Source organism: Euprymna scolopes, chromosome 6 (genome assembly GCF_053919585.1).
Source record: "Euprymna scolopes isolate OS-2025 chromosome 6, ASM5391958v1, whole genome shotgun sequence".
NCBI lineage: Eukaryota > Metazoa > Mollusca > Cephalopoda > Sepiida > Sepiolidae > Euprymna > Euprymna scolopes.
Genome location: NC_136487.1, coordinates 74,973,907 through 74,997,906, shown reverse-complemented (window position 1 = coordinate 74,997,906; position 24,000 = coordinate 74,973,907). Strand labels below are relative to the sequence as shown.

Below are 24,000 nucleotides of genomic sequence, written 5' to 3'. Positions count from 1 at the left end.
AGCGTATTTTATGCCCGGGTAAAACCGGGTGCTCCTCTCCATCAGCCGGCTAGTATTTACTCAAGTGCTTTACACGTATCGAAAACATTTACTAACATGAAAATAACTTCATATTCTTTTGTGTAAAAACCTTTTGTTATAAATTCAGTTTTCTCAATTTTTTTCATTTACAAAATTTTCTTTAGATTTTACCTAGCACTTGCTACCTGGTGACGCTTCTATTATTTCAATATTTCATTTTATTTCATTTTATTATGCATGCATGTTTTGTTCGTATATATCCTATCATTTTCTTCCTTAACTAAAATAACTTTTATAGCCTACCCCAAATAGTTTTTTTTTTTAATTCCATTTTCACCCCAAACAAGGCACAGTACCACTTTGATGTAGGGGGCTACTATCGGAGACAGTAGTTGCAGGAATGCTATGTAGGGAGTCGAGCAGCAAGATGTCTATTCACATTACACTTGAACTTCCGCATGTCAGTACAGTTGGGAAAACATGAACCCGGAAGGGAGTTTCAGAGTCTAGCAGTTCTGGGGAAGAAACTATTAGAGTAGAAGGCCTTCTTACATCTAGGGATTTCTACTGTGTAGAGTGGGACTTGGCTGCTTGTCGAGTTTGTTGGGGGTATTTATGTCGAGGGGGTACAAGGGCTTGTAGTTCGTCAGAGCATCCACTATGAAAGTACTAGTAAAACAGGCAGAGGGATGCAACATTTCATCAATGGGACAGTGATTGACAGTTCAGGATCTATCAGGTTGGTGACTCTCTTTTGAACCCTGTCCAGGAGCGAGAGATTAGCTGGTACACCAGCCCAAATGTGACAACAATACTCTATACATTGGCGAATGGTGGCCTTGTAGAGGTACAGTATATTTTCAGGCGTAAGTAACTTTCTAGCATGGTAGAGGGAGCCCATCTACCTCGCAGTGGCCCTGGCAATGCTTTAAATGCGTTTTTTGGCAATATGTAACAGAGCTGATAACACTCAGAGCAGAAGCAGCTGCATAAAGATATGCAAATGACCAAGCCAGCTGCACGAAATGATGTCACAGCAGAGATAAAAAAGGATACAGATGTTCAAAGAAGAGGTGTTCGACAAAACAAGTTTGAGATGTAGCAAGAGAAGTATTTGACATTATGGCAGGGGCGAAAAGTAACATGTGGCCGGAGAAGGAAAAATGAACTGTTTAAATATTTAGAAAAAATGTGTTGTTGGAAATACCAGATATAAAGGCTTTTATTAAAAAAAGAAAGTAAATCAACTTTTTTTTCTGTTTTCTTGTGGTGGAGGCTACAACGTGTTGGGTCTGTTAATATGTAATGACACTGTTTAAAAAAAAGGTTTATAACGTTACATATACACCAAAACCTTCCAAAGATGATCTCTACTCAAGTCAGGGACCACACTATGAACTTACTCCACCTAATTCAACAGCACTAAAATTGCATTACTTCTCCCTCATCACATAATGGCCTTCATTTTTATTTTTATTTTTTTTTTTGTATCTTTGAGTTTGGTATTCCTGTACTAAAGCAAGCACAAGGCCTTCTGGATAAAAGCGTTTATTTGAAGTTTGATGTGGTTCCCTCCCCCCATTAACATACGCATCCACAACAAACCAGCTTAGCAACAAAATTACACCCCTTCACTGTTGAGGTCCCTAAATACCAGAAAGCTTTCTATAATAGTTTCTTCACTCGAACAGCTAGACTTTGAAATTCGCTTCCTGCTACCTGTTTCTTTGACTGTAATGATATTCCGAATTTTAATGTAATGTGAACTAACATCTTGTTAATCTTTCCTAGGAATGGTCCCGGATAGTAGCCCCTTATGTTCGAGTGGCGATATGCCTTGTTAGGGATGAACGTAAGTAAAAAAAAAAAAAAAATTTTTTAAGACTTAGTTTTTATTTCTTCATTGAGATTTTTCTTTTTTTTTTTTTTTTCTTTTTTTTTAGACACGTCTTTTAGTGACTCATGGGATTCAGTGGCTTCCAGAAGTTGACTACATTCTGGTGATGGACGATGGGAAAATAAGCGAAAGTGGAACGTACAATGACCTCTTGGAACACAACGGACCATTTGCTCAGTTTCTCAACACTTATCTGAACGAAGATATAGATGAGGATGAAGATGAGGAAAGTAAGTTTGCTCACAAACATCAGATTCATCCAAAGATGGAGTACAGCTGCCATATCATATTGTATTCTGAAATTCCTATCATCGAATGTATAAGGTCTTTCTGTACAGAGGTTTGTTAAGATCAATGGACTAGCAAGTACGGTCCGCCCCAGGCAGCGCATGCCAGGAAGTGGCATTTTGAGGGGATAAAAATAGAAAATCTAAAATATTAAAATAATAAAAAGCCAACAAAAAATCTGAAATGTTACGATATGTTTTGATGTTTTATGTGCGTATGACTGTGTTTAAACGGATTTTAGATCTTTGATTACAATTCTATGAAAATAAGTATTTTGAGGACTTTCTGGAATTTTGAAGGTTAACAGATTATCGACGGCCAGGGGAGGGGGCAATCTTACGACTGGCTTGGGTGGCAAAAATAGTTGCTAAGCTACTGATTAGGACAACTTGGCATGAGGATACATGCAAGTAAACTCTGATTAAATATTCAAAATCACAAGGTATTCATGGCCCAAATAATATCTGGCTTTTACAAAGAATGGTGCACCTTCTCCGAGTGATGTTATTTCAAGTAACAGCATGAGACTAGATGAATTCTTGTCCTGGAATCCAGTAATACCAAGAGACCAAGAAGAAAGATATACTATGATATATTTAAATGGTGAATTGGGGAGAGGAAAATTATGTTCTCACCTTCTTTACTATCTCGGTGTTTGAGAGGTAAGGGAGAATTTTAATGGAATATTTGAATATCTATGTTTCTCATATAGTGATCAAGTGTTAGCCCATGAAGAGGACTATTGATTTCTGAGAAGTTCGACTGAAATAAAATAAAACAAGTAAAAAACACAATGAATCATGAAATCAAAACAGAAACAAGAAATTTTGTATAACATTTTCAATTTCTATCAAAAATACAAGGTGCCTTCAATAAGTTTCCAGACTTATTTCGTATTGACACTTTTATTGATAGAAAACACACAAAACTCCTGTCCCCTTCGCAGTAAGCTCCTCCTGCTGCAATGCACTCTTTATCCATGCAGGAGGAGCTTACTGCGAAGGGGACAGGAGTTTCGTGTGTTTTCTATCAATAAAAGTTCCAACAAATTCTGGAAGCCCCCAGTGAAGTCCTCTTGTGTGAGCGCGTCAATGACCCTCGTCACAGCCATCTCTTCAATTGTCAATTGATTGTTGTTCATAACAACAGCCTCTAAGGTTTTCCTTGAACTTAAGGAATAACCAAAAATCACAGGGAGCAAGGTCTGGAATATAGGGAGGATGAAAAAAATATATTGATGCCCATCTTGGTTAAATAGTCTGTGACGAGGATGGAATTGTGGACTGGAACATTTGCATAAATCTTCCACATCTTCAGTTCCTCACGAATAATTGTGTGTACAGTTCCCACACTGACATCAAACTGTGCACTTATTGTCTCAAGACACACGACAGTTCTTATCCATGAAATTCTTCATTTGGCCAATCAACTCTGGTGTTCTGATTTCTTTACTCTTCCCACACCTCTCAGCATCCTTTACAGACTCCCTGCCTTCCTTGAATCTCTTATGCCAATCAAAAACCGATGCTCGATTCATGCAAGATGGCCCAAAAGCATTCCATACGTTTCTGTGACATTTTTCCAAGTTTAAAATAGAATTTTATTGCATATTGTTCTTCTAAAGTGTCCCAACATCCAGATTGCATTTTTGAAATTCACCAGTTGTGACAATCAGGCTTTAGTAGGGTGTATTCCAATTCCTACTGTTGCTGTTAATTTGAACCTGAAATGATAAAAATCGGTCAGTCATCTCATAAGATATATAGCAATAAGATACTGAATTTTCCAGAGTCCGCAGTGTTAAGTGTGTGTACAAAAAAAGTCTGAAAACTTATTGAAGGCAGCTTTATTTGTAAAACAAGCACATGGAAGCAATGGACAAAGGTTGCATCTTGATAAACAGTGTGGGATCTATTATTATGTAAGAGACCCCCTCTTTGTGAAGAGAGAAAGAGACGAGTGGTTGGTGCACCAGCCTAAATGTGGTAACAACACTTCATGCATGGGTGAATGGTGGCTTTGTAGAGATATAAGATACTGGCAAGCGTGAGAAGATTTCTAGCCCAGTAAAGGGAGACCACTATCTTTGCAACAGACATTGGCAAGTAAAGGAATTTTAGGACCCAAAACTGTTTCAAAGAAACCAGAGGTCACTAGTGTTAAGAATCGGTGACTTAACGTTAAGTAAAATCAAGAATCATTTTTTTCAGATTTAATAATAATAACTATTATCCAGTTACAAATATCCCAAGGCAGGGAGCAACCACTGTGAGTATGGGATGTGCTTTATGCATATATTTTGTACTAATGAATCACCTCTTGCCAAGGCCTAAATGCCATTCGAGGATAAGAGTTAATTAATCTGTCAGAAGAATGATAAAATAACACATTGAAGCCTGGAAACAATGGTTGAATCTGGGCAGAGTTTGATTATTTAACAAGATGGTTTGACAAGAACTTGTTCACGTTGGGTCTGAAAACAGCCATGTTGTCATCGGCTGGGAAACAGCTCTGTGGTATTGTGTCCCACAGATGGGCAGTTCTTTAATACAGCTATCTCAACCTCAAGAATGCAAAAAGAGTTCATTATGTGATGAGGGAGAAGTGATGTAATCCCCCCCACACACACACACGCACACACAAAAACAGTGAATGTCCAAAAAGATTATGACAAAGTCGCTGGCTTGGCCAACTTCTTTTCATTGTGTAAAGGGTACTACTTGAAATCCTTGAAACGAAAAGATTTAATAATAAACATTTAATTCATAAGATTCTTGTAAACACAAGACAAAAATATTCATATTTGTTCATATATTTAGATGATTTTAATATTTTAAATATGACTACCAAGAAATGAATGGAGAGAGAGAAAGGGAGAGAGCAAAAAAAATTCACCTTGGCCATTGTGTGTGTGTGTGTGTGTGTGTGTGTGTGTGTGTGTGTGTGTGTGTGTGTGTGCGTGTGCACGCGCACACGCGCTTATTTTTTTTAATTAGCAGTTAGTCACCCTTTCCCCTTTTTCTATATGGCATTGCTAATGGGAGAGGGAAAAGGAGTAAGGGAGAGAGATAAAGGTTAATCACCTTTTTCCCTTTTGCTCTTCTTTCTCAAATATTTTGAGAAAGGTTTAATAATTTATCTTTTTTTTTTGTTATCAAATCACTTTAATTAATTACTATAAATATCAACTATTGCATATATATATGGAAAAAAAATATGGCAGTAAAATTACAGATGCGTTACACCAAACATTGATTTATTATGAGCTTTTTAAAAAAAATGGTTACACAAACTTGAAGCATTCTCCTGTACTATAAATACAGTATTTCTAAATACTATGTCATATTATTGATTTAAATACAGTAAACCGTTTTGATAGATGTGACAAATGAAGAAAAACTTTTGATAGTTTTTTTTTAATATAAAAATAGAAAACTTTTGTGTTCATTTATTTAAATGATGCAAAGAGACGGAATTTTGTGCATTTGAGAAATATATTGAAGGCCAATAGCCTTACTTTTAAACAGCATGACTCTAACATGGGTGTACCCAAGGGTTCAATTCTTGGACCATTATTGTTCATGATTTTCATAAACAACTGCCCTGATGCAATTGTTTCCGAGAAGGGTACATTTGCTGATGTAATACGGCATAATCGTGTTAACACACCGGTTCTTGTCAGATTACCAAAGTTAAGCAATGTTGAGCCTGGTTAATACCAGATGGGTGACCATTTGGGAATTTGAGGTGCTGTATGTGCTCTCCGCTTATCTCAGCATTTGTTTCCAGTTTTCTTGTACATACACTTCACTTGCAACTAATATTTAACAATGTCAACTCAGGAGAGGTGTTTTTGGAGATTGTGCACTTCCTGCCACTAAAATTTCATGTGCAGGAACCCCTTCGTGGGTATCCATAGTCGGTTGAAGACTGAAGGAGCACTATATCTGTCAAAGACAGGTGCACAATACATATTCAAGGCAATGACTGAATCATTATAAAAATAACCTCCAGTCTGTAGTGGAATGGGGACATAAATGGATGGTAATATTTAATGCTACAAAGACAAATCTCCTGTAGCAGTTACAGAGAACTATTTTCTCTGATGAATCAATGCCGCCTCCCCCCTCTGAGTTCTTTGGCCACAGGCTGACCTATCAGCTAACAGGGCGCATTGATTCATCTACTCCCTTGAGGGAACATCAGTCAGGACCGGATCTTCAGCCAAGCAACACTGCTTATCTCATCCCCTATCCACTGGACATCTTGCTCTAGCATCCACGGCCTCCACTGGAGACAGCTGCTATTAGCTGGGGACGACACAGACCGGACGACGACCTCAAAAAGAACTTTCTGTTCCTTCTTTCTTTTTCGCAGTCCAACCTGCCACCAATAAATATCCACAACTTTTTATTGTTAAAAAGAAGTTTGTTTTTCTTTTGTGCTATGTTCTTTAAATATATTCATAAACAATTACTTTTCTTAAACTCTTTTCCTCCAACAACTATAAGAAACCTTTTCAACCACCGATTGCCATTCTCTAGGATAAGGTTTAATGAATGTTAGATAAACTCTGAGATAACACCATGATGATCAGTAATCCGGAGTGTGGAGAAGCAGATTTGGCTCTCAGGCTAAGATCACAGTGTAGTATGTGTTCTGATGCTACACTTAAATAAATTTGTCCTTAGTCAATATAGGGGTAACCCTTCTATACTAATGCAATTTTTTTTCTTTTGCCTACTGCCAGAGTGCCCCTTTTTGGAGAGACAGTTTTCCTCCACATTAAAAATGACCTTGTGTCACATATTTCTCTCGTGTGCAAGCAATTAAATACCAGTAATATTGGAACTCGATCACGGTTTAGTTACTAGCCTGGGTGCCCGGCGTTGCCCGGGTGTTTGGAGGTATGTGTTGAGCAAAAAAAAAAGTGATAGTAAGCAGGCAGGTTTGAACCCATACCACAACGGAGGCAAAAAACGTGAAAAAAAAACTTGACGTCTATGCTGTTGCGCCCATCGTCAAACCGAAAATGACGTAGGTTTAAATAAAGACTAGAAAATCGAAAAGAGGGGATGATTTTTTAAAATATCCGGCGAAAAAAAGCGAACTCTCCCTGTAGAAAAGTACACAGTTGGAGGTGAAGGAATTAATGTTTTTTGCCAATTTTTTTTATATTTGTCGTCCAAAGGGTTGAGCTTCAAAACGATACCGATCTTATGAAAATATGTTGCCTCTGTCGAAAGTTGTAGGCAGGCATACATACATGCATACATATATGCAATTATACATTTAAACAGACAGGTGAGATTTATACAGGGTGAACCAAAAAAAAAAAAGGGGCCCCAACTCTAATTAGGCCCCATTTCTTAGTGTTTTGTCTGAATGAAATGAAACTTTGGTCATAACTAGTTTATTATATTCAAAACATCACATCAAAACACTAGGGTCTTTGGCCTTTTTTTCTCCGTTCTACAGCATATGTTCTAGATGGCCTCCATTTAGCTCCGTGCATTTCTTGAAGCGCAGCACGAAGTTGTCCATGACGTTCTTACAGACCGAATTGGTAATGACTCTCATCTCCTCCCTGATGGCGTCCTTGAGTTTTGTGATGGTTCTGGGTTTCCCTGCTTAGACTCTGTCTTTAAGATAGCCCCAAAGAAAAAAATCTGGGGGGCTCACTCAAAATCAGTCTTGAGACTGATCACTCGGCCTCCGAAATTCTCTTTCAGCCAATCTCAGGACAGGTTTGAGGTGTGAGAACTTGCTCCATCCTGCTGGAACCAGAACTTGCTCATGAGCGACGGGTAGATGGTCTGGAGCTCACTCTTGAAAGTTTTGAGGACCTCCACATACTGCTCCTTGGTGACTGTCACTGCTGCGCCAGATTCTTCGATGAAAATTGGTCTGATGATGCCTCTGGCCGAGATTGCAGCTCACACCATGCACTTAGGAGAGTGTAGGGGCTTGATGTCTACTTCATTTGTCTTGGAGTTCGCCTTTCCATCAAGATGGAAGTGGGCTTTATCTGAGGTCCAAAGGAGGTTAAGGAAACTCGATGTCTCCTCGATCTTCTCGAGCATCTTGTCTGAGGCTGTAAGGGTCTGCAGCATCTGTATTCTGTATGGGTAAGCCCTGATATCGTTCACCAGCACTCTCCTGCAAATCTCACAGGACATACCGAGGGACTGACTTCGCTTCGTTTCGGACTCTGCTGGAGAGACTCTTTAGGGAATTTCCCTAATAAAATAAAATAACACAATTCTATGAACAATGACAAACAACTTCTTCAACTTAACAAGGGAAAGGTTTATTTGCAAAGCGTACTGAAGGAAGAAAGTAGAGTCGGGTCTCCACTGCCTTACGAGGTAGTTACAACCCGCGGGCGCGGCTGTCGTCAATACCTTTAGTAGGAGCAGCGAAGAGAACAGGCGTCTAGCACCGACGAAGGCTGGTAGCGTAAGAGAGAGTTTTCTTCTGGGACCGGAAGCTGTCTGGTCCCTAGGGGTCAATTTGTATTCGTGCGCAAGTCCTCAGATTGGACAGTCTAGCGCCTCATCACTCACTCAGAGGAAGCGAATGCGCGAGAAGAAAAGGGGTCCATTTGTGTCTGCTACATAACCCCCTGCTTAGGCTGAAAGCCGACAGAGAGAAAGGTAGCATAACAAATAGCAGAAAGAAAAATACAATAAGAAATGTCCGTCTCTTTAGGTTATTTTCTTGCAGAAAAAAATGTTCTTACTTTTCTGTGAAAAGTTGGAATATTTGCAGAAAACGTTCTGCTCTAAAAAGGAGAGAAGAAAAAATGTTCTTTTTCAACAGAAATACACTGTTTTGCAAAGTCTCTTCGGCCAATGTACCCGTCGACCACTACGTGTAGTGGTCACATAATTGTTCTCACGTGGAACATTTACCTCAGGTGTATGATTATGCTGTGTGTATGTTGGAGGAATGTGTGGCTCAGGTGTTAATGTGTCCAGAAAGGCTCTTTTTACCCTATCTACCGATACTGTCTCTTTTTTACCACTAATGTCTAGGATAAAAGTTTTATCAGTGCGTGAAAGCACGCGATAAGGGCCAGTGTAAGGTGGAGTTAGGGGGGCTTTTACTGCGTCCTTTCTAAGGAACACGTGAGTCCATGTCGCTATGTCCTTCGGAACCAAAGATTTAATGGTCTGTTCCCTAGGGTGCATCGGCGGTAGCTTACTGAGATAAGCTCGTAGTCTGTTGACATATAGAGCTGTGTCAGTTGATATATCCTCTATCGGGGTCAGCATCTGACCTGGCAACGATAGAGGTGCTCCATAGACCAGTTCGGCTGCGGAATATCCCAGGTCCTCCTTGATTGATGCCCGACAGCCAAGAAGGATGACCGGTATGTACTCGCTCCATCGCTGTTGATCAGGGTAAGCGCGTAATGCAGCTTTCAATTGGCGATGGAAGCGTTCTATCATCCCATTTGAAGCAGGGTGATAGCTTGTTGTCCGAATGCGAGTGATCCCGAGGATCTTGGACAGTTCCCGGAATAGGTGGGATTCGAATTGTGCACCACGATCAGTGGTGATTGTAGTGGGAACTCCGTAGCGCGATATCCAGCCTGATATAAGGGCTCGCGCTACAGATTCAGCCGAAATGTCACTAAGTGGGATGGCTTCTGGCCACCGTGTGAAACGGTCTATGCAGGTCAGGAGATAAGTGAATCCCTGACTGACCGGCCATGGTCCAACCAAGTCAATGTGAACATGGCTAAACCGAGCGTCTGGGGTGCTGAATGTTCCAAGGGGTGCGCGGATATGCTCGTGCACCTTTGATTTTTGGCAGGATACACAGGAACGTGATCAAGCAATGATGTCACGCCTCATGTTAGGCCAGAAAAATCTAGCTGTAATCAGCTTTACTGTGGCTTTGCGTCCGGGGTGTGCCAGGTTGTGTAGAGTGTCGAAAACAACTCTACGGTGGGTCGTTGGAACGAATGGTCGAGGTGAATCCGTTGAGGTGTCACAGATGATCTGCGTGTCAGAAGTAGGCACGGGCAGATATGCGAATTTGCAAGTCCCGAATTCAGGTGACGATGGATCCAACGTGTCCAGACTTGGCTGGTCCAAGGCCATCTGTTGCAAATCGATATCCGATGGTGAGGACAGAGAATTGATGGGCAGGCGAGACAATGCGTCTGCTGCTGCGTTCTGCTCACCCGCGATATGTCGGATATCACTAGTAAACTGCGAAACAAAGTCCAAATGACGTGTTTCGCGGGGAGAATATTTGTCCGGCTTAGCACGCAGTGCGTATGTAAGCGGACGGTGATCGGTGTAGATCACAAATTGTCGGCCCTCGAGTGAATGTTGGAAGTGTTTCACTGCGAGGTACATTGCCAGTAGTTCGCGGCCAAACGTGCTGTAACGTTGTTCGGCCGGTTTCAGCTGTCGCGAAAAGTATGCAAGAGGTTGTAACTGTTGTTGCTGCTGCTGTTGCAGCACTGCACCTACTGCTGTGCCCGATGCATCAACGACCAGTGAAAACTGGGCATCGGGTACAGGATGTGCCAGCAAAGATGTCGTCGCTAGTTTATTTTTCACTTCCGCAAATGCTTTAAGTTGGATCTCATTAAGTGAGATCTGCTCGTTTTTCTTCTTCCTGTTACGTAACAGGTCGGAAAGAGGAGCTAAGAGATCCGCACAGTGTGGGATAAAGCGTCTGTAGTAATTCAACAGACCAAGGAAGTGCCTAAGTTGGCGAAGTGAAGTGGGCGGTTGAAGGTCTTGTAGAGCCTTCACCTTTTCCGGCAACGGAGATATACCGTCTGGGCTGATAATGTGGCCCAGGAAAACTAGTGACGTAACACCGAAAACACATTTACCAGGGTTAATCCTCACTTGGTATTGCTGAAACCGTTCAAAAAGTAGGCGGAGGTGAGTGACGTGTTCCTCAGGTGAGGCACTAGCCACGAGAATGTCATCTATATAGTTATAGACGAAATCTAAATCACGCACTACTTCATCCATAAAGCGCTGAAAAGTACTGGCAGCGTTACGTAGGCCGAAAGGCATAGTAAGAAATTCAAACGCTCCAAATGGGGTTGTAACCGCAGTCTTGGGTATGTCGGCCGGATTCACCGGGATCTGATGGTAAGCCTTAACCAGATCTAGCTTAGAGAAAGTCTTACAGCCATGCAGAGAGGAAGCGAAGTCCTGAATATGCGGGATTGGGTAACGATCAGGTACCGTCATGGCATTGAGTCGTCTATAGTCCCCAGTTGGACGCCAATCTCCGTCTCGTTTTGGAACCATATGCAGAGGGGAAGCCCAAGGACTGGACGAGGGGCGTATAATTCCCAACTGTAGCATATGATTAAATTCTGCCTTCGCTGCTTTAAGTTTATCCACAGGAAGGCGACGAGGGCGTGAATACACAGGAGCACCTGTGGTCTCAATATGATGTTTTGTGGTGTGCGTGGGTTTGCTCACCACAAAATTTAAATTGGTTAACTCCGGGTAGGAGTGTAGCACCTCATGGTATGGGTCATTTGCAGCGGCAATGAAAAATACCGGGCTGATAGATGGGGCATTAGATAACGAGCCAGGGACGGAAAGTTCCGTGCTAGCGTCTATCAGCCGGCGTCTGCGCATGTCGACCATTAAATTAAAATTATGCAAGAAATCCGCGCCTAGTATGGGGTACGGTAGATCTGCTACAGTGAAAACCCACGTAAAGTCTCTCCGTAAATTCAAGTCCAGAGAACGTGAAATTTGACCGTACGTGGGGATAGGTGAATGGTTCACCGCTTGCAGTGTTATCAATGACACTGGTGGCCTTTCTTTAAGTAGCCTAAGTGGCCATATACTACAAACAGCGCCAGTGTCTACCAAGCAACGTGCTTGAGATTTTACGTCAGTGACGAAATAGGCACGGTTATTTGCATTTTGTTGAAAGTTTGCCGTGCTCGTCTTTCCACAATTTAGTTTCCCTGGTTGTTAAAAGTGCAGGGCATTTTACAATTCCGTGCTTCAGCGCCATAGCGACTATGATAAAAACATAGTCCCGGCATGTTTGCACGGCGACGGTGGTGCGGGGAAGATGAGCGGCTTTTGTAGCGGCGTCTGGGTGAGTGCGACCTTCCCATATTGAGCTTGCTCACCTCTCTAGTGAGGCGTTCGATGGCCGTTAGTATAGCCACCGATGTAGCATCCTGTCTTACATTTGCGGTGCCTGCGGGTACCTCAGCAGGCTGTTGTGGAATCGCCGCGGTGGTAGGCCCCCTCACAAAGTCCATGACCTTGTCCGCCGATGCTGCTACTACATCGACGGTGTGTTTTTCAAACATTGGCGCAAGTATGGCCTTTACCTGCGCCAGCAGCCTTGAGAAAAAGAGCTGCTTAATTAAGGCACTGTCAGGAGGGACGTCCTCTGCCAGTTCCCTCATTCTACGGAGTAGTTCCGTCGGCCTGCGGTCACCTAAGTGCTCGTCATGGACCAGCGTTTGAAAACGCTTTTCCGCCGACACGGACGTCCGTAGTAGCACCTCCCGTTTTATGCTATCGTAAGTGGAGTTTAAACGGGGTGTCCGTTATTAAGTCCTTGACCGCAGGAGTCAATGACGCGGGGAAGGCACTGAATAAAATGTGCAGCTTCGTTTGCTCTGACACGTTGTTCGCCGCAAAATAAGACTCGAGTTGAGCAAATCAAACCCGGACGTCACCAGCGAAGGCAGGCAACGTTGTCATCGTCACTACCGAAAGTAGATATCAAATATTTAAAAAAAAATATATATATATTATGTATCCGAAATCTGAAAGGACGCCGAATATGGACCACGTGGAGAAGAAAGGAGAAATATGGAGAAAATCTTTAAACAGAGACAATACAAAAAAAAAAAAAAAAATTAACAGGCTAATGGGGGAGGAGAAGAAAGAAACAAAATTACCATGAAATAAAGCTAAAACAAAATTATATCAGGAAGAGCCGTGAAGCAAAAAAAAAATGTGGACAATATGGGTTTTTTTTTTTTTTTTTTTTTTTTCTTTTTTTTTTTGTTGAGTTTTTTCTTATGCGCGGTGCGCGTTAACACGGCAGAAATGTTCAAGGTAGAAAAAAAATAGCATTAGAAGTTCAAGTTTGGTATAAGAATTTTCGTACACCAAGAAAGTGTCACCTCTTTTTGTAGGTTGGCGGTCTTTTTTTTTTATGTGTAGCCCGCCGTTGTGAAAGAAAAGGGTGTTTTTTCTTTGTTTTGTTTGTTTTTTTTTTGTATGCTCCTTCGTTTATAATATATATATATATATATATATATATATATATATATATATATATATATATATATATAACGGGAAAAAAACGATAAGGAAGAGAGGGAAATAACGTCTTTTTTTTTTTTAAGTTTTAAATGTGCTCTCCCGAATCCGTTGTCTGTTTATGTGTGTGGTTGGAAACCATGTGCTGGTTTTTAAAATGCGCGCCTTACCCTGTTAAAAAGCGAAAGAAGTGTCTGTTCGGAAATGTGTTATCACGTCTGGGTCACCATTTTAGGGAATTTCCCTAATAAAATAAAATAACACAATTCTATGAACAATGACAAACAACTTCTTCAACTTAACAAGGGAAAGGTTTATTTGCAAAGCGTACTGAAGGAAGAAAGTAGAGTCGGGTCTCCACTGCCTTACGAGGTAGTTACAACCCGCGGGCGCGGCTGTCGTCAATACCTTTAGTAGGAGCAGCGAAGAGAACAGGCGTCTAGCACCGACGAAGGCTGGTAGCGTAAGAGAGAGTTTTCTTCTGGGACCGGAAGCTGTCTGGTCCCTAGGGGTCAATTTGTATTCGTGCGCAAGTCCTCAGATTGGACAGTCTAGCGCCTCATCACTCACTCAGAGGAAGCGAATGCGCGAGAAGAAAAGGGGTCCATTTGTGTCTGCTACAACTCTCTCACTCTTTTGACCAGCTCGGCTGTTCGCTTATTGGGATGTCCCAAGTGGCTTGGACAGTTCTCTCTGGCAGCGTTGAGGTTCTCCACGATCTCGAAGTGGTCCACATAGTTCTGAATTCTGCTTTTGGATGGAGCCTTTTCACATTCAAACTGACGCATGAAACGCATGAAACTGTCCTGGGTTTTCTTAAACGAGCCTGTCTTGTAGTAAAATTTAACACAGACTATTCTTTGTCACAGCTCCCACTGGGGTCTTGGTGTACTCATGGTCGTTGATTCTGCCATGTCCTGTAAAATAAGGGCAATCGGTGATTAAATAATGGAGATATCACACAAAGTGTACATAGGGTCCGTTTTTTGGGTCACCCTGTATTATAGAAAAAGATGGCTAAAAGACGTTAAACTGATAGAAGTACATTTTTTTGCATGGATATTGGGAGTGGTGCCTAATCTACATTTAGTCATTTCCTTTCTTTGCCTTTATTATATCTTATTAATTAATTTAAAAACAATTTTTTTGTAGTCTTGGAAATAAAGAACACAATATTACGGCGTGTGAGCTCTGTCTGCAGTAATACAGGCGAAGAAGACATAAAAAAGTTTAACCAAAACAGAAAGTTCAGCACGATTGAAAAGGTGATTACAAAGTAAGTAGACTATTTCTTATTAAAGCTTGTCTTAAAAGATCGCTATTGTGTCACAAAACCAGAACTTCTTAAATAACTAGAACTAGCAGGGTGACCGGACGTTGCCCGAGACTGAATGATGGTCAACAAATGTTTCACACTCTCATATTTTTATTGTCATCAAAATCAATGAACTCGCCCATTTTTCGATCAAACCGATTGATTGCCTGCTCTAGTTGGGGACCCATCGCGATGCACCGAGAGGAATCTCACATGTCTCATTACAGTGACTTAGTCCACAATACATTAGTCTATATATATATATATATATATATACACACTGTGTAGCAAACCTAATATTGATTTTATAAAATTATTTTTTATATATAATGGCTTGAACTAAAGTATCAAATGTAAAAGTCAAGTAAATAGTGCTCTGAATAGAAACATTCGTTCTGAACTCGCCCCTGTCATATCAAAGAACCTACTGTTGATTTTATATGCTTGGTTGTGTGGTTATAATGACTTGAATTTAAGTTTAAAATGTAAAAGTCAAGTATCATGGTGCAATTGTGCTTTAAACAGAAACATTCATTTCAAATGTGCCTTGTCATATCAAAGAACCTACTGTTGATTTTATATGTTGGTCCTTTCAGCTTGTGTGGTAATAAAACTTCTCAAATGCACTTGCGATGTTAAGCTGTGTAGGGTTTTAACTTTGGTCAAAATCGTCCATTCCTTCTTTCATCGGATTATTTTTATTATCGATATTTATCAAAGATATTCCGGTACAAAACCAATCTAAAAACACTGCCAGTCACATAAAGTACGTTCGTGTGAAATTTAATAAAAATCAGCCGAGCCATTTTCGAGTTCGTAGGGAATGAACTAACTAACACAGACACGCCCTCAGACAGAGTTCCTTTTATATAATAGTAGAGATTATGGAGCAGTAAAGGCCTGCTATAATGCACAAACAAAAGATTATTATTGTAAAATCACATGGTATCCAATTCGACATCGTTAACCCCAATTTTGTTTCCGTGGTCTTCTTCTCTTCCTTGCTTCTTTCTTTCGGCCGTGTTGTTGTCTCTCATATTTTGGTGACTCCCAAGGAGGTGCGTTGACTCATAAATATAAAAAAATAAAATAAAACAAGAGAAACAAAAACAAAAAAAAACAGACTACGGCATTTACTGTAAATATTACTTGTGCTCTGGGTGTGTGTGTGACACCATTAATTCTCTACATACTAGGGTCCACATATATGTTCTGTCAAGATCGTGTTCATTAGTTGATGTCGGCTCATTTCAATCACCTAAAGCTCTCCCAACCTAGTACAAGCCAACTGCATCTAACTCTCGGCTAACTCGCAGCTCCTGAACTCTGCATCTAACTTGCAGCTCCTCAACTCTGACTGCCCACAACCGTCATAAACTCAAGATCGTCCATAAACTTACTGTTGCAAACCTATAACCAGTCACTGCAAACCACCTCTAAATATATCCCCATCGATTGTTCGCTTCTTTTGTTACCATTATTATTATACCTTAAGTAGAACCCCCACCTTAGCTCTATTTTTTCTAAATCGGTGAATAACTTCCTCTCCATTATTTTGCCGATGAACTTTATTTCCTCTACCTATGTTTTCTGATAAACTTATATCCTCTTGTCTTTTGTCATTCTTCTGTTTTTCTTCCCTATCCCACTTCCCAACACTTAGGAGACCGGGGAGGGGCGTGCAACATCTATAGCATCACACTATTGTTTATGTTTGAATTCATGTTTTTGTAACAAGACGTAAATCATAAATCTATGATGTCATGCTGAAGCTATAATTATTTTATTCAGGTAATGTTTTAAGTTTTGTTTATAAGAAAGTTCACATAGCTCAGTTGGTAGAACATTGGGCTGAAGATCTCAAAGGTTTAGCTTTTGATTTCTGTTATCTGGTTTATTTATTAAGAATTTATTATTTAATGTTAATGCCATATTTTTATTAGCTTTATTATTGGAATCCATTTAGATGAGTAATTTGTATAGTTATTTATTTGAGGACTGTTATCCTCATCTTTATAGTTGTTGTTTCACAACATTTCAGACAACTATTCGGGGCCTGTGGCTTAGTGGATACAGTTTCAGGTGAGCATTGTCTGAGGATAGCGGTTTCAATCCTACCCAAAAGCTGGCCAGAGGATCAGTTAGCCAAACATGGTGAGACGACAGCAACTATGGAAGGTAGTAATTAACATTAAGATACAGTTAAGAGACTCAGCATTCCTATCCTGTCACGGTTGACCACCTGATAAAGGCCAGAGGAAAAGTTGTCCGAAACGTCATTAAACAGCAACTATGAAGATGAGGGCAACAGTCTGCAACTAAATAAATAAATATACAAATTTTTTATTTCTAAAAATTAAGATCTCTAATATTTTGAAATGAGACAAATTCGCAATGTATTTATTACATTAAAAAAAAATTGTGACTAAACCATAAATCTATGACACTGTCGTACCAGTGTTGTAAGTATTAGTATCTCTTAGTTAATCTATTTAACCCGAAATAGAAAAATACTTAACAAACATAAATAATGCACAATGACAAACTAGATTGATCCCAAGTACAAATATGATAATTATTAATAAATAATTATCATAAATTACATAGGAAAATGCGAGCATGAAAAGTAATATAGTTAAGATAAAACTTAGAAAAGTAAAAGCACTAATTGTTAAAAAGACAAGATATTTTAGTAAATAATATAATAAATTTATAACATAAAATACTGCAGCATTAAGAATTTCTTTTTAAAATTCTATTTAACATTATATAATCAATTCTGAATGCTGCAATATTTTAAGTTATAAATTTATTATATTTTTTACTAGAATATCTTGTCTTTTCCTTTTCTAGTTTGAACAACTAGTTCTTTTACTTTCCTAAGTTTAATCTTAACAATATTACTTTTCATGCTCGCATTTGTTTTGTAATCCATGATTTTTCCAGGCTTTGCTTAGTCAACAATCCATAAAAAACAATTATTACCAACTTCCTAAATTGACTAAATAAAAAAATCAAATAAAAGATGTAATTAAGTAAGTAAAAAGTCAGCGGTCAGCTTTGGCCGGCGAGCCAAGGCAAAGAGATCGGTTAGCGATGAATTATCAGCGACAGTACAGCTGAGCAACAGATCATGACAGTGGTGAATTATTAGCAACAGTAGTAGCTGAATCGGTGTAATCATGGCGACAGGGTGAACAACACAGGCGTGCAATGAATGAAAACACTGCACTGAGGGCAAAATATAGGAGACTATATTATTGTTGTCTTAGAGAATTGAGTATCCCCATTTTTGCATACGTTAGCACTTTGCTACAAACCCAAGGGAACTTTTCTTTTTTTATATATCTTGTTACGTCATCATCTCCGCCATTCCCAGCCGATTTGAGGTAGAGTAACAGATTTGGTTGCTATAGTAACCAACAGCTAATCAGAAAAAACTGTCTCTCTGTTCCTTACAGATTCTGAGAACTTTTGAACACTTTTATTATAACTTTTGTTTTACTGAACAAAAAATGAAATATATATATATATATATATATATATATATATATATATATATATAGTAATTAACGTCTCACGGTGGGACACAAGCCTATAATACATTGTTCTGAAAGTGACACTTTAAAACAGGAATAAAGGGGGCAGGTGCTTGGACACCCCTAACATCACCATCTCTCTGCACTTGCCGGACATTTACCCATTTATTTTTTATCATTATCGTTTATGCCTGAATTTTAATTTTGAAATCTAATAGTTCTAAAGCTTTTTCTTTTTTCATTTATTTTATTCTTTCTTGCCATCATTAATTTACTTCTACTCCTTCCTTCCTTTCTTGTCTGCATTAGTAGCCCTCCCCCACTAAAGCTATAATTATTTTATAAAGATAATGTTTTAAGCTCAATTTATAAGAAAGTCCGGTGCTTGGTGAACTTTTAAACCGTGGCATTACAAGTGAAAACATAATAACGTACTGACGTGTCACGGCATAATTAGCAAAAATTCTTTTAAAAAAATGATCCGGGAGAAAAATAATTACAAGTAAAAATAGAATTTATCGAATTATCGAGTTTTATTGTATTTTTTAATGTGAAACAAACAAAGGAGATAACTCTTGACTTAAATGCTTAAATTAAGGGTCCGCCATTTTTAAACCAACACATTTCAGAACGTAATTGTGACTGATTTTTTGTTAAAAATACATCTAGCGCATCTTTTAATGGATCATTTTTCGTAATTCTTGGAATTTATACTAATTTCGATACTTATGTGTCATTTCGAAATTAGTATAAATTCCAAGAATTACGAAAAATGATCCATTAAAAGATGCGCTATATGTGTGTATATATATATATATATATATATATATATATATATATATATATATATATATAAAACCGCCTCTGTGGTACCAGTCTTCAAGAATTCTGGTGAAAGAACTGACCCACTAAATTATCGCCCCATTAGTCTCCTCCCGCTTTTCGCCAAAATATTTGAGTCCTTAGTTAATCAAGCCCTAGTCCAGCACCTAACAGCTGCTAAACTCCTAACTGACAAACAATATGGATTCAGGCAAGCCCGTTCAACAGCAGATATCTTAACTGTAGTTTCTGAACGTATATACCGTTCATTGGATAAAACAGGGGTGGGTAGAGCGGTGGTCCTCGATGTATCTAAAGCTTTTGACAGGGTATGGCACGATGGTCTTCAAAGGAAAATCAGATCATATGGAATCACTGGAAGAATTCGTAATGTAATTAAATCCTTCTTAAGTAATAGAAAAATCAAAGTTGTCCTCGACAGTCGTACATCCAAACAATATGACATAAATGCAGGAGTACCTCAGGGGTCTATCCTTGGACCTCTATTATTCCTGATATTCATAAACGACCTCCCTGATAAAATTGTTTCGAAGATGGGTATATTTGCCGATGACACCACTCTCTATAACAGATATGAGGGGAAAACAAGTGAACACATATCCAAGGAAATGGCAGAAACACTAGAGGATGACCTCCAATCCGTAGTGGAATGGGGACAAAAATGGTTGGTCACATTCAATGCTGCTAAGACTAAGCTTGTTTCCTTCAATAATTACAAGAAACCTTCTCTACCACCAATAGCAATGGCCAAGAACACATTACCTGAAAGTACTTCTTTTAAACTCCTCGGCCTAACGTTTACAGGGAATATGAACTGGAATAGATACATTGAGAGCATTGCCAAGGCTGCTGCAAGGAAGGTTGGCTCCCTCTACCGTGCTAGAAAACTACTTACGCCTGACAGTATCCTATACCTCTATAAGGCAACCATTCGCCCATGTATGGAGTACTGTTGTCACATCTGGGCTGGTGCATCTGCTTCTTGTCTCTCGCTCCTGGACAGAGTTCAAAAGAGAGTCGCCAACCTGATAGGTCCTGAACTGTCATCTAGGCTTCAGCCTCTGTCCCATCGACGAGATGTTGCATCCCTCTGCTTGTTCTACAAATACTTCAATGGTGAATGCTCTTACGAACTGCAAACACTTGTACCTCCCCGACGTAACTACCCCCGACAAACCCGACAAGCTACTAAGTCTCATCCCTTTACAGTAGAGATCCCTAGGTGCAAGAAAGCCTTTTACTCCAATAGTTTCTTCCCCAGAACTGCGGGTCTTTGGAACTCCCTTCCGGGATTCTGCTTTCCCAACTGCAATGATATGCAGAAGTTCAAGTGTAATGTTAACAAACATCTTTCTACTCATCTCCCTTCATAATGACCCCGCTAATTAAGTCCCTGATAGTAGCTCCCTGCTTCAAAGTGGCATTGTGCCTTGTTTGGGGTGAAAATTGAATAAAAAAAAAAAAATGAAAAAAAAAAAAAAATATATATATATATATATAACACCGAATGTCCAAATAGATCAATTAGTAGAACCTCGGGCTGAAGATTTCAAGGTTTCAGTTTCAATTTCAACATCCGCTTTATTTGTTGGGAATTTAATGCAAAGGCAATATTTTTCATTTCCAAAAATATTAAAGACCTCTGATATTTTAAAATCTGACAAATCCCGCAAGCTTCTCTCTTTTCATCACCAACACTCTGACTCCCATCTGACCTTAATTGAAATGAATAGCTCTCGTCTTGGGTAAGCACCATGTCTTGACAAGCTTATGGGACTGACAGGCCCTCCTGAGCTGAAATGGAACACATATCTCAAATTGTTGCCAGGATCGATTAAAAAATAGTTGGATCATTCTACCGCTGCCGATGCAATCCTCTATTTGTATAAGAACCAAATATGTCCTAAAATAGAGTACTGTTGTTATATCTCGGCAGGAGCTGTTCGGCACACCCTATCTTTTGATAGAGTTCAAAACCGGCTTCAAAACCTAGTAGGTGATGCCCTTTTCTCTTCCCTGCAACCTCTTTCTCACAGAAGAGATGTTGCAAGTCTGTCTCTGCTCTATCGTTATTTTCATAGCAAGTGCTCGTCTGAGCTCCAATCTATGGACCCCCTCCCCCTCTTGCTAATCTTTCATAAAAAACACTTGACTACTACAACCATTATCAACAATTTTCCCCACTCTCTATCTGTGCCTAAATCTAAACACAGATTCCATGAACAAATAAAACGGTATATTAAAAAAAAAAATGCGATTCTTTCGTAACAAGAGCTGGCACTTTTTTTTTAAATATCGCTAAATTTAAATAAATTTTTCTTTTAAAAAAAAAAAAAAATAGCATGTATCGTTTTGTAGGCACTGTTAAAGTTATGTGTAGAAACGCCAAGATTTTACACAATACCGGCAACGTCATCATTTGGTGTGTACATTATTTTCTGTGTTAATTCTACGGGTGCTCATCAGATCTATAATGGTTAATGGAAGTAACGTTTTTGTTATCGGGTTTTCATATTTAGACAAATATCATCGAGAAAAAGCACTGATTTTTTTAAAACATAATAATACTGATTTTTATGTCCAATTTTATTTAAGGTAAGTGAAATAAATAATGGGTGTTATTAGTCCTCGTGCAAAAGAGCAGGACACAAAATGTTTTAAATAATAATAGAATAACAATAACAAAGACTTTCCCTGGCGAGGACTACTATTGACCGTAACCAGTTATACAATCCTTTGGAAATTTTCATCTCTATTTTTCTCATTATCTACTGAATATTTGTTAATAAAGTCTATATGAAATATGTTCCTTATTAAATTTTAAAGATTTTCTATTCTGAAAGAAGTTTTAAAAAATTTAATCTAAAAAGTTATTTCAAAGTTTTTGTTAAAAAAAATTCAGATTTTCTCATTATTCAAACCTGTATTTCAAAGAGCGGGTTGCTGAAAATGAGTTGTGGTTTGAGGAGAAATACAAACTGAAACAGAGAGAATATTCAGACTTGTAATAATACAAAGAGGGGGGTTGCAAAAATGAGTTGTGGTGTGAGGAGAAATACATGCAAAACCACATTCATTTTTTTTAATCCAAATTAATAAATTAAATAAAATATAATCTTAAAAAGATAAGATACAAGTTCGAAAAGCATTTCATCCAAGGCATGAAAATTGTTAAACAAAATGTTTTTACTATAGGCTTTAAAAATAAAGGTAAAAGATACAATTTGAAATTTATTTATCTTCAAAGTGCACTTCTATAAATTTTACAAAGTAAGGTATAAAAATTTAATTTAAATTGAATCAAAAAATTAACTTGGATTTATTTTATGTAATGTACATTTTGTTGCACTTTAAAAACATTATCTTTCATCTAGCAATTAATGATATAGATATAAAATTTTCAATTATTTTTTTTAAAGTACAACAGAATGTACATTACATAAAATAAATCCAAGGCAATTTTTTGATTCCATTTAAATTAAATTTTTATACCTTACCTTGTAAAATTTATAAAAGTACACTTTGAAGATAAATAAATTTCAAATTGAATCCTGTACCTTTATTTTTATAGCCTATAGTAAAAACATTTTGTTTAACGATTTTCATGCCTTGGAGGAAATGCTTTTCTAACTTATATATATATATATATATATATATATATATATATATATATATATATATATATAAACTACTTAATTTACTCACATAAAATTAATATACGAAAGTATAGATTTATGCGTAAGCTTTAAGTATTTACTTCAAAACTGCTCAATACGTAGGTAGAGCTAGTTAGTAAGTTATAAAATGTATATGGCGATTAAACTACACTGAATATTCCGCATTTCATCCACTTTAGGATTCTTCAGGCTTATGCGTGAATTCTGTGGTTGTTTGTCGTTTTTATATGCTCCTTTTCTATTGAAATTTTTGTTAGCCAATCAGCTTACTAGTATCCACCGCGCCCTTCCTATCAGCCAATGAGAATGCATTTATCGGATAAAGGCCTATTTGATCTCTGGTTGACTTGTTCCTTTGTGTGTTCTCTATTTAGCCTGGATATTTAGCTTATTGATCTTTTTTAAATCTAGGTTAGTGTTTTTTGGGTTTTTTTAGTGTTAGTTTATATATAAATATATATATGTGTACACACATATATATGCACATACATATATGTGTGATCGTTTATGTATATTCATGTTTATTTAATTTATTTATTTGTTTATTTTCTATTGTTTTGTTAGTTTTGACACTATTTTGTATCGCTATCCTAGAGTAAATTTTATCTTGTGAACACAGTTGTTTGCTATTTCCCTTCTACAGTTTAATAGATATTGGGGTTCTTTAAAGTTCAGGATAGCACATTTTTCATGAAGGCATAATCTACATGGGTCGTCTAGGTCCCTACACGTGGTAGCTTGTCTTATTATTTTCCATTCGACTATTGGCGAATGTCCGCTTTCCTTGAGTTCCCAGTATTTATTCGCTAATATTGTTTTCATACTGTGTTTTTTATGTTGAATGTACTTTTGTGGTCATAGCATCGAGTTTTGAAGTCTAAGGAATTCATACCTACATAATATTTCTTGTTATTCGGGTTTTCTTTCGCAAATATTGTGGCCTGGTAAACTACGCTTTTTAAAAACATTATCTTTCATTTAGCAATTATATATAGATATATATATAGATATAGATATTATAGATATAAAATTTTCAATGATTTTTTTTTAAGTGCAACAGCATGTACATTGCATAATAAAATAAATCTAAGGTAATTTTTTGATTCAATTTAAATTAAATTTTTATACC

At 38.2% G+C, this 24,000-nt stretch overlaps 1 protein-coding gene across 2 annotated transcripts in view; it reads left to right on the top strand.

The window, feature by feature from the left end:
* LOC145277708 (multidrug resistance-associated protein 1-like) overlaps positions 1-24,000 on the top strand; it is a 320,419-nt gene that overhangs the window by 212,663 nt on the left and 83,756 nt on the right. For both annotated transcript variants that reach the window (XM_080129406.1, XM_080129407.1), the window contains exons 19-20: positions 1,965-2,148; positions 14,650-14,773. In XM_080129406.1, coding sequence (XP_079985532.1) covers positions 1,965-2,148; positions 14,650-14,773 — 308 coding nt within the window. The remainder of the gene's footprint in view (positions 1-1,964; positions 2,149-14,649; positions 14,774-24,000) is intronic.